The following is a 14849-nucleotide window of genomic DNA, read 5'->3' on the forward strand; positions in this document are numbered from 1 at the left end:
ATAAGGGCACCAACTCGTGTCCCAGCTGCTCCACTTCCAACCTAGCTCCCAGCTAATGGCCTGGGAAAAGAATCGGAAGATGGCCCAGGTGTTTGGGTCCTGGCCACCTTCATGGGAGACCAATATGAAGCTCCTGGCTCCTGGTTCTGTGTAGATATCTGGGGAGTGAACCAGTAGATGGAAGATATCTCTCTATCTTTCTTTCTCTCTCTCCCGCTCTCTAACTCTGACTTTCAATTCAAATAAATAAGTCTAAAAAAAAATAAGAAACAAAAATATTTCCATTTTAGAGAGATATTAAATTCTATACAAATTATATGCTACTAGAGATATGCTATTTCCCATGTGTATTATTTATAGATTCTCTGAAAAAAATCATACATTTTTGGCTTAAAGTTCCTATCTAACATTTTAAGAAAATATTGAGGCAAGAATATGAAATTTTAAAGTTTTTTTCCTAACAGTTGGAATGACTTGTTTTACAAACCTTCCTTATTTGACTATCAAAACTCACACTAAGAATCAAACACAAAGTAAATACACAACTCCTTATAAAGTCCTAAATACACAGCAAATCTTAAGATTACAACAGAATATTTTGTAAGTAAATGAAATTTGCTTATATGCTGCTGCCATCACCAAACACTAGACCTTGGTAGTTTGGAATTTTCCATAGCTAGTACCAAGCTGCCAATTAAAATTGTAAAACACAGCACAATAGTTACAGGGCCAATAAAGATCTCACTATAACCTGGGCAAATCACTCACTTTTACCCCAAAGTTGACATCTATCTACCACAACCCCTAATACAACAAATGGTTCATTATAATTTACACAACTGCCAAGATAAATATGTACTCTTCTTTGACCTAATAAACAAATTGCTTGGCACAAACATCACTATCCCTTAGACTAAACATAGTAAATATGCTCTATAACTAGTCTCTCTTATGATTTGATTATTGTTCATAGTCCTTGTTTGTATTCTTGTGGAACAGTGGTCTTTCTACTTTTACTCGTTGAACATTATGGTTCATGGCACATTAGGCCTGTGATTACAAAGTAAAGTGAAAGCATATTATTGCAAAAATTAAAAGGAAAAAAAAAGGAAGGAAGGGAGATTGAGAGAAGCAGGGAAAAGGGAATTATAGTTATCTTCTTAGAATTGTATCTATGAAATACATGAAATCTGTCCCCTTTGGGCCGGCGCCGCGGCTCACTAGGCTAATCCTCCGCCTAGCGGCGCCGGCACACCGGGTTCTAGTTCCGGTCGGGGCGCCGGATTCTGTCCCGGTTGCCCCTCTTCCAGGCCAGCCCTCTGCTGTGGCCAGGGAGTGCAGTGGAGGATGGCCCAGGTGCTTGGGCCCTGCACCCCATGGGAGACCAGGAAAAGCACCTGGATCCTGGCTCCTGCCATCGGATCAGCGCGGTGCGCCGGCCGCAGCGCGCCGGCCGCGGCGGCCATTGGAGGGTGAACCAACGGCAAAAGGAAGACCTTTCTCTCTGTCTCTCTCTCTCACTGTCCACTCTGCCTGTCAAAAAAAAAAAAAAAAAAAAAAAAAGAAATCTGTCCCCTTTATAATAATAAGAATTTTTTTTAAAAGAAGTACTTTCTCAAACTATAAACACTATATCTTCATGACATACCAGAGAGTAACATGTATCCTTCAAAAACAGTGGCAGGTGGAATTCTAGGCTTACAATTTTTCACAGCTTCAGCAATTTCCCTGAGTCGGAAAAAAGAAAGAAAGAAACATTATATCCATTAATTCAGAATAAAATTAATTTAAACTAATTACAGCTATGAAATTAAGACTAATGAACAAAAAAATAAACATAACTAAGCAACTAATTATATACTTACTTCCAAATGTGCAGCCACAGTTTCCCTTTTTTTCAACAATGCAGAAAATTAATCAACTAACTTTTATATGCCTGCCCAGTTGGCTGTGCACTAGCTGTGTTGCTTCTCTCCCAAAGTTGTGAACCTGACGTTGTTTGACCGTTTTTGCAAATGCAAACAGCAACCTTCATATCTTCTCCCCAAATACACAGATGTTCATCAAATTCACACCTAAAACATGCCCTTGCTTTCAACTCAACGTTTTAACAGAAAAAAGGCTTCAGCTTTGAGGAGGAGCAGCAGACAAGAGCAGAGGGGCTGAGAACGGAGAGAATTAGGTCCTGTGGATCTGTTTTAACTAATGCACATGCATAGTAGACAGCAATAAGGCACTAACACTCCAAAATAATTACTTCTAAAATCTTGTAATGAATCATATCTTTGCTCAATCAGGAAAAATCTGGCTGTTCTACTAAATTTATCAGAATCAATAAGAACGACTCACTCTAGTGTCTGTCACCCATAATTAGTATTTGGGTATCTAAGTAAAAGCACCAAATAAATACAAATAGACAGGTAAAGATGCCACACAAATACACACAAAGGTGTTTAAAACAACTCTTCTTCTGAAAGAGGAAATAATCTTCAAAACAGTAAGAATCTGTGATCTGAAGATCGGCTATATTCAACTACTAATAGCTTTCACATACTATTTTTTTTTTTTTTTTTTTGACAGGCAGAGTGGACAGTGAGAGAGAGAGACAGAGAGAAAGGTCTTCCTTTGCCGTTGGTTCACCCTCCAATGGCCGCCACGGCTGGCGTGCTGCGGCCGGCGCACCACGCTGATCCAATGGCAGGAGCCAGGTACTTCTCCTGGTCTCCCATGGGGTGCAGGGCCCAAGTACTTGGGCCATCCTCCACTGCACTCCCTGGCCACAGCAGAGAGCTGGACTGGAAGAGGGGCAACTGGGACAGAATCCAGCGCCCCGACCGGGACTAGAACCTGGTGTGCCGGCGCCGCAAGGCAGAGGATTAGCCTAGTGAGCCGTGGCGCCGGCCTGCTTCACATACTATTTAAAAGATTTTATTTATTTATTTGAAAGGCAGAGTTAGAGAGAGGGAGAGAGGTGGGGGGAGAGAGAGGGAGAGGGAGGGAGAGAGATGGAGGTGGGAGAGGGAGGGAGAACCTTCCATTTGCTGACTCACTTTCCAAATGGCCACAATAGCCAGAGTTGGGACAGGCCAAAGCAAGGAGCTTCTTCCAGGTCTCCCACACAAGCATAGGGGCCCAGGAATTTGGGCCATGTCCCACTGCCCTCCCAAGAGCATTAGCAGGGAGCTGGATCAGAAGTAGAGCAGCCAGGACTATTCAGCATCATATGGCATGCCGGCACTACAGATGGTGGTTTAACCACTGAGCCACAGTTCCAGCCCCTTAACAGATATATTTTAAAAATTTGATTTAAGAAGATAGATACCACAGAAATCCAAAAAAAGCACTGAAATTTAGATATGTGCATGAAAACAGACTTGGAATATTGAGAAGCTTGCCTCAAAATATGATCATCAATCACTCTAGGGGAAAAGAAAAAAGAAAAATAGTCCTAAATTATGTTCTATTCCACCAAAATTCAATCTTCCCATTAGCCACAAAAGTATAATGAGTTAAATACATTCCAGGTCATGCTCTGTTTCACTCCCCTTCTTCATACACTCACTTCAAAAGGTGAATGAAGCAATGACCGTGCACCAAGCAAAGAAAAGATACTTTTCCTGACTTCAGGACACTTGTCCTAGGCGGTGCTGTGGCTCACCTGGCTAATCCTCCGCCTGCAGCGCCGGCACCCTGGGTTCTAGTCCCGGTCGGGGCGCCGGATTCTGTCCCAGTTGCTCCTCTTCCAGTCCAGCTCTCTGCTGTGGCCCGGGAAGAAGTGGAGGATGGCCCAAGTGCTTAGGCCCTGTACCCGCATGGGAGACCAGGAGGAGGCGCCTGGCTCCTGGCTTCGGAGAGCCGGCCGTAGCAGCCATTTAGGGGGTAAACCAATGGAAAAAGGAAGACCTTTCTCTCTGTCTCTCTCTCTCTGTCTAACTCTGCCTATCAAAAAAAAAAAAAAAAAAAAAAAAAAAAGACACTTGTCTTCTTTCCATAAAAGAATCTAATGGAAACATGCATTTACCCACAAAAAATAGGAGCTGTCCCTCTTTCAGCACTCAAATATTATTCAGGTATTTCAAAGTAGAATATTATGATTTATAGAATTTCTCTTATATTATTCAAGGAAGAAAGCTGGGAATAAAATAAGAATAGCAAAACCTTGAAAATTATGGCAATATTAAAAATAGGCATATGGAGGTTTGTTTAATTATTTATCTACTTTTTTGGAGGAATTTTTCATAATAAAGAGATCTATTCAATCTATTCATTTGTAAGGACAGCCATAACAATGTACTACAGATAGCGAGGGTGACTGAAACAACAGAAATGTATTGTTTCACAATTTGGGGCCGGCGCCGCGGCTCACTAGGCTAATCCTCTGCCTAGCGGCGCCGGCACACCAGGTTCTAGTCCCGGTCGGGGCGCCGGATTCTGTCCCGGTTGCCCCTCTTCCAGGCCAGCCCTCTGCTGTGGCCAGGGAGTGCAGTGGAGGATGGCCCAGGTGCTTGGGCCCTGCACCCCATGGGAGACCAGGAAAAGCACCTGGCTCCTGGCTCCTGCCATCGGATCAGCGCGGTGCGCCGGCCGCAGCGCGCCGGCCGCGGCGGCCATTGGAGGGTGAACCAACGGCAAAGGAAGACCTTTCTCTCTGTCTCTCTCTCTCACTGTCCACTCTGCCTGTCAAAAAAAAAAAAAATAATAAAATAAAATAAAATAAAATAAAATAAAATAAAATAAAAAAAAAAAAAAACAATTTGGGTGACAAAAGTCTAAGATAGGCCGGCACTGCGGCTCACTAGGCTAATCCTCCGCCTAGCGGCGCCGGCACACCGGGTTCTAGTCCCGGTCGGGGCGCCGGATTCTGTCCCGGTTGCCCCTCTTCCAGGCCAGCCCTCTGCTGTGGCCAGGGAGTGCAGTGGAGGATGGCCCAGGTGCTTGGGCCCTGCACCCCATGGGAGACCAGGATAAGCACCTGGCTCCTGGCTCCTGCCATCGGATCAGCGCGGTGCGCCGGCCGCAGCGCGCCAGCCGCGGCGGCCATTGGAGGGTGAACCAACGGCAAAGGAAGACCTTTCTCTCCGTCTCTCTCTCTCACTGTCCACTCTGCCTGTCAAAAAAAAAAAGTATAAGATAAAATTGGCAGGGTCTGTCTTTTTTTTTTTTCGGTTTATGTATTTATTTGAGAGGTAGAGTTACAGAGTGAGAGGGAGAGACAGAGAGAAAGGTCTTCTTTCCATTGGTTCACTTCCCAGATGGCCACAATGGCCAGAGCTGCGCCGATCCGAAGCCAGGAGTCAGGTAATTCTTCCTGGTTTCCCATGCAGGTGCAGGGGCCCAAGAACTTGGGCCATCTTCTACTGCTTTCCCAGGCCACAGCAGAGAGCTGGATTGGAAGAATGGCAGCTGGGACTAGAACCAAAGCCCATATGGGATGCCTGTTCCACTGGCAGAGAATTAATCTACTGTGTCACGGAGCCAGCCAGGGTCTGTCTTTCAAAAGGCCTTTTCCACTGGCCTGCAAACAGCTTTCTCCCAAGTGTCTTTATAAGGTTTTCCTCTGTGTATGCATCTGTGTCCTCTTCAGGACTTCAGTCATATTGAACTAGGGTCTACCCATATGATCTCATTTTACCTTACTACCTCTTGCTCAAAAGCCCTGTTCTGAGACACGAGAGGTTAGAACTTCCACAGTCACATTCTGAGATACTAGGAGTTATGACTCCAACATATGAACTCCAGGGGAAAAGAATTCTGCCCATAACAAAAGTACCTAGAGGTGAGTATTACCTGATATGAGCTGGTGTTGAACCACAGCATCCACCAACTATATTGACCAAGCCATCCATAGCAAAGTTCTGTATTTAAGAAAAGATAAAAGTTTCAGCAAATCCATCTACATTCTAAACTAAACACTACCAACTCAGCACAAAAGCCATCTAATTTCCCTAATAAAATTATACTAAAAACACAGCTAAACTTACTTAATTAACTAGACATAATTAATTAGACATAAAGATTATACATGCCTTAGATATAAAGGTAAAACCTGAGAATCACTCATAGCCTATGAGATCCTTTATACCATTTAAACTGCAGTGGGAAATGTATTCATTTATCTAATGATATTAAAGAAATTTTTACCCATAGATTGAAGTGAATGAATGTGAGCTTCATTACACATTTACATACAACATGAATATTAGCTTTTCAATGTAAATTAAAAACTTTTTAAAGTAAAAATTTCAGTTCCTGTACCATAGCCTCATTCAAGTATTCCAACTACCACATGTGTGAGTGGCTACATATTAGACATCACAGATCTCAAGTTTAACTACAAGCTAGTGAGTAAAGGGCATAATAACTAAGAGGAAGTCAAAGAACTGAAAAGTCAATGTGAGTGAATCAGGCATCAGCAGATGAGCACACTAAGGAGCAGTAAAGGGTATTTGTTTCCTGATCTAGGATTCAAGGATGGCAAGTATCTGGAGAAAGGGAGGACGATGAATATGGCAATGGGAAACCTTGGGGGTAAGGGGAGGAAGGCAACCACTTGGGAGAGGTGCAGAGGAAGTAACATCTCAGAAGAGAAGCAAATGTCGACTGGTTTGGGGTGGACCCCACTGGGAATTTTCCAGTGATCACCAGTGTCAATCAGAGATAGGATGCTAACAGCCAGTCCTTCTCATGCCTCTACTACCTTAATACAGAGTAGCTAAACTTTCTATTAATACATATATATATATCTGAGGGGAAATTCTGCAACTAAATAGTATAACTCTAAAATGCCATCACTTAAAAACCCAAGTGAGAGAACATTCCTGACCTTAAGGTGTGCAGCCATAATGGAAGGTGTCTCATCATAGTCACCAAAGGTGTTTGGGAGACCTGAGAAAGAATTTCAACCATTATTAACTACCTTCACAAGTACACATTCTATGTTTAAAGGCTTTAGGTTAAAAGTTAAATTTTATATCAAATTTTATATCAAATGATTGCTTACAAAAACAAATACTCATGACAATACATAGTAAATAGATACCACACCTCCAAAAAAATCACTGAGAAAAATAAACATTCACCATTTCTTTTTCATTTCAAAGAAAAGATTGACTGTTATATGGCACAGAACGCCACTACTCCACTGCCTTCCCATAATGGAAATCCATTCTTCTTAACAAAAGGTTCTTAGGTAGGGAGCAGTACTAGGTATCTTTTGAACTAATGAGCATCTGAAATGTAATTGAAAGCAAAGACAACCAATCTGCTTTCAAACAAATTCTCTCAAGTAACAATTTAGTCTCTACCCAGTTTTCTGTTTTATTTATTATCCCCGTCTAGTTACCTTATTTCTGGTGGGAAATAAAATTTACTAGGCATTAAAATGTATATATTTGGAGAAAGAAGCATTTACCTAGAAACCTGGCTAACTCAGATTAGCAAGTTTAAGTGAATGATTTAAGAAGCGTCTACAAATATCATCAGAATTTTTACACTCAATAAACTGGAAGTCAGCTTTTCTGCTAACAGAGCAGAGCAGAGAGAAGTAATCCTTCTTCTCTTCTTTATACTCATCCTTCTGGCCACTTCCACATGATAGGCACTGTCACCAAAGTGACATTGGATTAAATTATGCTCTGGGACCGGCACTGTGGCATAGTCGGTGAGGCCGCCACCTGTGGTGCCGGCATCCCATACAGGCTTCAGTTCCGGCCCCGGTTGCTCCACTTCCAATCCAGCTCTCTGTTGTGGTCTGGGAAAGCAGTGGAGGCTAGCCCAAGTCCTTGGGCCCCTGCGTCCATGTCAGGGACCCAGAGGAAGCTCCTGGCTCCTGGCTTCAGATTGGTGCAACTCCAGCCATTGGGACCATTTGGAGAGTGAACCAGCAGATGGAGGACTTCTTTCTCTCTCTGCCTCTGCCTCTCTGTAACTCTGCCTTTCAAATACATAAATCTTTAAAATAAAATATAGTTCACTTTGAACAGTTTGTAAGAAATTAAAAATTTCTTAAAAATAATAAATAAACTATGCTCTGGTCAGTTATGTGTCCAGGCCCATTCCCTGAAGGTATGTCCTCCAACGTAGCTTCAGACTGAAGCAAACCATTTCTTCAGATTTGAGTGGAAATATTGGTCTAGTCCTAAGCACTCTTCTTACGGAAAACTCCTGTTGAATGTTGACTATATACAAAGAAGTGAAAAACTTTAAATCAAAATCTGTTACCCAATCTGTGGAAGTATCTCCCCTAGAAACACAAACCTGCATTGGGATAACAGATGATATAGGATGTGGTACATTTTCCAATTGTTTCAATAAAAGGTCTCATTTCAGCTGCACCCAGAGCACAATTTAATCCAATGCTGGAAAAACAAAAAGATATTAGAAGCATTACCTTTCAAAGTACCTATGCATATGTAAGTAATGACAGGGCCAGCGCCATGGCGCAGTGGATTAATCCTCCGCCTACGGCACCAGCATCCCATATGGGCACCGGTTCTAGTCCCAGCTGCTCCTCTTAACATTTGCATCCAAAAAGCCCTTTGTTCCAAGAGGAACAGGTGGGGAAGCAAGACCCATCTCCTTAAAAACCCCCGGTCTCAACCACACTACGCGCTCAGCCCTCTGCCTCTATGCTGAGTCACCCGCCTGGTCTGGCCAGGTGTAATCTCTCCACCCAACCATGTAACCTCACTCCTTCCCCCGCCCCCAGTCCGAGAGACTGGGCACCCTCTCAGGCTCTGTCTGGAGAGGTGCCTTTCCATCCTTACGGATGTCCCTTCCCTAATAAACCTTGCTATTTTACCTCCCACTGCTCTCTGTCTCACACCTGAATTCTTTCTTGCGCGAAGACAAGAACCCTGAAATTTCTCCAGTAACAGGATGAAGATCCTTGCTTTAGGCTTCAGTCTGGCCCAGCACTGGCTGTTGCAGTCATCTGGGAAGTGAACCAGTAGATGGAAGATCGGTATCTCTCTCTCCTCTCCCTCCTCTCTCTCTCCTCTCTCTCTCTCTCTGTCTCTGTGAAACTCTTTCAAATAAATAATTTTTTTTAAGATTTATTTATTTATTTGAAAGTCAGAGTTACAGAGAGAGGAGAGGCAGAGAGAGAGTCTTCCATCTGACGGTTCACTCCCCAGATGGCTGCAACGGCCGGAGCTATGCCGATCCAAAGCCAGGAGCCAGGAGCTTCTTCCTGGTCACCCACATGGGTGCAGGGGCCCAAGAACTTGGGCCATCTTGTACTGCTTTCCCAGGCCACCGCAGAGAGCTGGATCTGAAGAGGAGGAGCTGGAACCAAAACCGGTGGCAATATGGGATGCTGGCGCTTCAGGCCAGGGTGTTAACCCACTGAGCCACAGCACCGGCCCCCAAATAAATAAATCTTTAAAAAAATAAAATAGAAAGAATTCCCACCTATACCAAGTTAGACTGCTTCTGCTTCTGGTTGTCAGATACATAGCAAGGGGCATTGTTAGTAAAATGGCATAGTCTTATCTGTGGCACCATCTATGCCCGGGATGCCATGTTAGGCCCTGGCCCCCATCACCACCTTGCATAGTAGGCTTCGGTCTTAAGACCCATGGTCCAACCACAGGTGTCAGCTCCACCCCCACCCTAATGGGACTCCCTGCTCCTACTCCCCTGCCCTCCCCCCCACCAACCAAAGTTTTAATAGGATCTGTTCCTGAACACGTGCTGTCTCTCTCTTACTCTCCTCCTCCAACCTCCCCAACTATAAGCCTTTCCTCTAACTCTGATGTTTGGTGTATTTTGTGGCGGCCTTACAGGCATGGCCTTAAAATGTGCAAAGCATTGCCTTAAAAATTTAAATGACGGATAGCAGCTTTAAAGTGTTACTTGTGATCTGAAACTACAAGGGGCTCACCTACAGAGAAATACTTGGCTGGGCCAGAAGCTAGAAGAACTCTCCCAGCCCCTCAAATTGACTTACTTAGCAGTGGTCTTCTCAAGCTCTGGAGCGAAAAGTTGAAAGTACTTAAAGGAAAACCAATACACCATGGAAAGGGCACAGGGGAAATATGTGGAAGCAATCCCCTCCCAGGTCACATCTGTAGCCATCAGAAAGGAGTCCCCAAAAGGAAGAGAATCATGGAAAGACTGATCACTCACCAGAGTGGGTCTGCATGAGACACACTGATGACAAATGCCTCCCCAGTCTGTCCAGAAAGAGTCCGTCCACTTTTGTCAACAATCGTCCCTGAAATCTGAGTTAGCAAAGTAAGTGAAGTCAACAATGCTCATTCAGATGCAAATTTAGAACATAGACACAAAGACAAAATAAAATGAACAAGCTTTCTTTGTTCTTTTATGAGAACTAAGAAACTAAGACAGTATTTTCTGTTAACAGAACAGACATATGATAAGGAGCTCAGGGAAGAGACAGAAAGCCATCAAAGTAGAGAAAAGCACTGAAGCAAATGCAATGCCCAAATCAGCTTTCAAACTCACAGGTCCAGTTCCACTGAAGGAGCTTTCCCAGAGATGCCTCAGGTTATTCTAGCCTTTTGATGTTAAACATCTGATTTATTAACATCTTTTGTTTCAGTTCAATTCCATTCTCATTGAGCAATCTTAGGATTCTCATAGGTCTGCCTATTAAGTTAATGAACTAGCAGTCTAGTGTCTTCAGCACTGGGACCTAATAAGACTGAGCATGTAAACCTTTGGCAGGAAACCTGACCAGCCAAGCTTTTTTTTGAACAGCTTGCTTCTCAACAACCACTTCTAGATTCATTTTCTTTGTCTACTATTGATCTAGAAGTGGTAGTAGGAGGAAGGTTAACAGAGGAAATTAAGGTAGATATTTTCTAAGAGATACCATCAATATTCCACTATGCCAGGAGCGGTAGAAGGAGGGAGACCTATGCTCACAATGACAATCATTAATAAAATACAAATTTTACATTGCAAACATTTTAAAACTTACAAAGATAGGCCGGGGAGTATACTTCTCTTCAAAAAGTTGCTGTAGTGCAAACAAGGCTGCCTGTCAGGGGAAAAGGAAGAACATCCTCAGTTCTAAGAGACTTGGTCCGAGGTCAGTCTAACTGCCTAATCAGAACCCATCCTTTTCCATGATGTCCTGTGATAAAACACATGTTGAGCTCTCAGGGGAAAAGAAAAATTTCTTCCTCATAAAACACAATCCCAATGCTCTTTTCCCAAGTATAACACTGCACAAATTAAAACAAAATAGATGCTGACTAAAGTTCACCTGTGAACTAATATTTCCTGGAGCTCAAAAGCTTATTCTTGGGGCTGGTACTGTAGCATAGTGGGTAAAGCTGCTTGCTGCCTGCAGTGCCAGCATCCTCTATGGGTGCCGGTTCGAGTCCCAGCTGCTCCACTTCTGATCCAGCTCTCTGCTATGGCCTGGGAAAGCAGTTCAAGATGGCCCAAGTGCTTGGGCCCTTGGACCCACATGCTAGACCTGGAAGAAGCTCCTGGCTCATGGCTTCAGACTGGCACAGCTCCAGCCATTGCAACCAATTGGGGAGTGAACCAACGATGGAAGACCTACCTCTCTCTCTCTCTCTCTCCCTGTGTGTGTGTGTGTGTGTGTGTCTCCTTCTCTCTCTGTATAACTCTGACTTTAAAATAAATAAATACATCTTTTTTAAAAAGAGCTTATTCTTCTTTCTTTAATCAAAATTAAAATAAACAAACAAGAAGTGTCGGCCTTCCTCATCCGCTCTCACATACGGTATGAACCTATGTGTCATCACAAAAACAACATTAGCTTAGACTGGGTTGTTAAAGTACTAATCCCATGTTACTATGTGCTAGTCAGTCCACAGTTTAAGTTCCAGGCAATGGATCTTCCCTTTTGTTTTATCATTATGTATCTTGTTTCTAAGATGTGCATGTTTTCACAATTCAATTTTCTGAAACCAGAATTCAACCTGTAATTAATATTCTCTGTGATGGTAGGTTTTATCCTGGAAAATTAGTAAGCCAACAACATCAGAATTTCCTTCTTAGAACTGGATAAATTAATTCCAAAGATTTTATGGAAAACAAACGGGTAAGAATATCCAGGAAAGAGAGAAGTTGTTAACAAAAGAGAACTAGGTCAACCAGCTACTCAGACATATCCTAAAGCTATGGTAAATAGTAGGGGTGCTATCACATCAGCAGATAAATTACTAGAAAAACTAGACCCAAATGCTCTCTAGAATTTAGGATGATAAGCTTGATATTTTAAACCAACCTTTTTTTTTTTAAAGATATATTTATTTATTTGAAAGTCATAGTTACACAGAGAGAAGAAGAGACAGAGAGAGAGGTCTTCCATCTGCTGGTTCACTCCCCAGTTGGCCAGAATGATAAGAGCTGCGCAGATCTGATACCAGGAGCCAAGAGCTACTTCCAGGTCTCCCACTTGGGTGCAGGGGCCCAAGCACTTGGGCCATCTTCTACTGCTTTCCCAGGCCATAGCAGAGATCTGGATAGGAAGTGGAGCATGGGGCCAGCACTGTGGCATAGCGGGTAAAGCTGCCACCTCTAGTGCCAGCATCTCATATGGGCGCAGGTTCAAGACCCGGCTGCTCCACTTCTGATCCAGCTCTCTGCTATGGCCTGGGAAAGCAGTAAAAGATGGCCCAAGTGCTTGGGCTCCTGCACCCTTGTGAGAGACACAGAAGCTCCTCGGCTGGCGCTGCAGCTCACTAGGCTAATCCTCCACCTAGCGGCGCCGGCACACCGGGTTCTAGTCCCGGTCGGGGCACCGGATTCTGTCCCAGTTGCCCCTCTTCCAGGCCAGCTCTCTGCTCTGGCCAGGGAAGGCAGTGGAGGATGGCCCAAGTGCTTGGGCCCTGCACCCCACGGGACACCAGAAGTACCTGGCTCCTGCCTTCGGATCAGCGCAGTGTGCCGGCCGCAGCGTGCCAGCCGTGGTGATCATTGGAGGGTGAACCAACAGCAAAGGAAGACCTTTCTCTCTGTCTCTCTCTCTCACTATCCACTCTGCCTGTCAAAAAAAAAAAAAAAAGAAGAAGAAGAAGAAGAAGAAGCTCCTGGATCCTGGCCTCAGCCAGGTCCAGTTCTGGCCATTGAGGCCATCTGGGGAGTGAACCAGTGGATGGAATATCTTCCTCTGTCTATGTCTCTCCTTCTCTCTGTTACTCTGCCTTTCAAATAAATAAATAAATCTAAAAAAAAGAAAAAAAAAGTTCAAAATTTTTGAATATATGGCCTTATTTCTTTAAGAATTAAGCAATCCTAAAGGTTTGAAAAAAGTTACAAAGTATTATGGGAAAAAAAGACCAATTCTTTCTCATTATCTTGGAATGAGGAGTACCCCATAAGTATAATACCCACCCCCCTTCAAAACAATACAGACTCTGGAAAGTCAACTATAAGAATTGAAATTCTCGTATATCATTAAAATACACAATGAAACAATATACGCTTACCACCACATATAAAATCAAAAGCTAAACAACCTAGAGGGCAGTATTTGCTACTCATTATTGAAAAGGGCCTGATTTCCTCAATAAAAGACTCATTTAAAGACTTGGGGCTGGCTCTGTGGCACAGTGGGTTAAGCCACAGTCTGCAGGGCCAGCACCCCATAGGGGTGCCAGTTCGAGTCTGGGATGCTCCATTTCCAATCCAGTTCCTTGTTTTGCACTTGGAAAAGAAACGGAGGATGGCCAAGGTCCTTGAGCCCCTGCACACAGATGGGAGACACAAAAGAAGCTCCTGGCTCCTGGCTTCAGCCTGGTACATCCCTGGCTTTTGCAGCCATTTGAGAAAGAACTCTCTCTGTATCTCTCCTTCTCTCTGTGTGTAACTCTATCTTTCAAATAAATAAAGAAATCTTAAAAAAAAAAAAAAAAAAAGGTCCCTGTTCAATAAATACATACTGAATTGACTGAACTAAAATAGGCTAAGAATTTATTTTTTATTTATTTAGGGGATCCAAAGAACTCTATTAAGAGACAATTGGAACTCCTAGAAGAGTTTGGAAAAGTAGCAGGATAGAAAATCAATGCACAAAAATCAACAGCCTTTGTATACACAGGCAATGCCACAGCTAAGAAGGAACTTCTAAGATCGATCCCATTCACAATAGCCACAAATACAATCACATACCTTGGAATAAACTTAACCAAGGACATTAAAGATCTCTACGATGAGAATTACAAAATCTTAAAGAAAGAAATATAAATATAAAGAAATATAAATATAAAGAAATAGAAGAGGATACCAAAAAAATGGAGAAATCTTCCATGCTCATGGATTGGAAGAATCAATATCATCAAAATGTCCATTCTCCCAAAAGCAATTTATAGATTCAGTGCAATACCAATCAAAATACCAAAGACATTCTTCTCAGATCTGGAAAAATGATGCTGAAATTTATATGGAGACACAGGAGACCTCGAATAGCTAAAGCAATCTCGTACAACAAAAACAAAGCCAGAGGCATCACAACACCAGATTTCAGGACATACTACAGGGCAGTTGTTATCAAAACAGCATGGTACTGGTACAGAAACAGATGGATAGACCAATGGAACAGAATTGAAACACCAGAAATCAACCCAAACATCTACAGCCAACTTATATTTGATCAAGGATCCAAAACCAATTCCTGGAGTAAGGACAGTCTATTCAATAAACGGTGCCAGGAAAACTGGATTTCCACGTGAAGAAGCATGAAGCAAGACCCCTACCTTACAACTCACACAGATCCACCCAACATGGATTACAGATCTATACCTACGACTCAACACCATCAAATTATTAGAGAACATTGGAGAAACCCTGCAAGATATAGGCACAGGCAAAGATTTATTGGAAAAGACCACAGAGGCACAGGCAGG

The 14849-nt window shown here is 43.1% G+C and overlaps 1 protein-coding gene across 10 annotated transcripts in view; it reads right to left on the reverse strand.

The window, feature by feature from the left end:
* Nucleotides 1-14849, reverse strand: part of MTR (5-methyltetrahydrofolate-homocysteine methyltransferase) — a 149169-nt gene that overhangs the window by 109358 nt on the left and 24962 nt on the right. For 8 of the 10 annotated variants that reach the window (XR_016219029.1, XR_016219028.1, XR_016219031.1 and 5 more), the window contains exons 7-12: nt 10946-11005; nt 10129-10223; nt 8257-8357; nt 6824-6885; nt 5788-5855; nt 1649-1728 (exon numbers count right to left, since the gene is read on the reverse strand). Coding sequence is in view for 3 of the 10 variants with exons in the window: in XM_070055569.2 (XP_069911670.2) it covers nt 1649-1728; nt 5788-5855; nt 6824-6885; nt 8257-8357; nt 10129-10223; nt 10946-11005 (466 nt within the window). In the remaining 7 variants the exon portion in view is untranslated. The remainder of the gene's footprint in view (nt 1-1648; nt 1729-5787; nt 5856-6823; nt 6886-8256; nt 8358-10128; nt 10224-10945; nt 11006-14849) is intronic. The other 2 variants (XM_070055572.2, XM_089311643.1) reach the window with 1 other exon arrangement.

This window comes from Oryctolagus cuniculus, chromosome 13, assembly GCF_051225735.1.
Source record: "Oryctolagus cuniculus isolate XC-2025 breed Fujian yellow rabbit chromosome 13, ASM5122573v1, whole genome shotgun sequence".
In the NCBI taxonomy this organism is placed as follows: Eukaryota; Metazoa; Chordata; class Mammalia; order Lagomorpha; family Leporidae; genus Oryctolagus; species Oryctolagus cuniculus.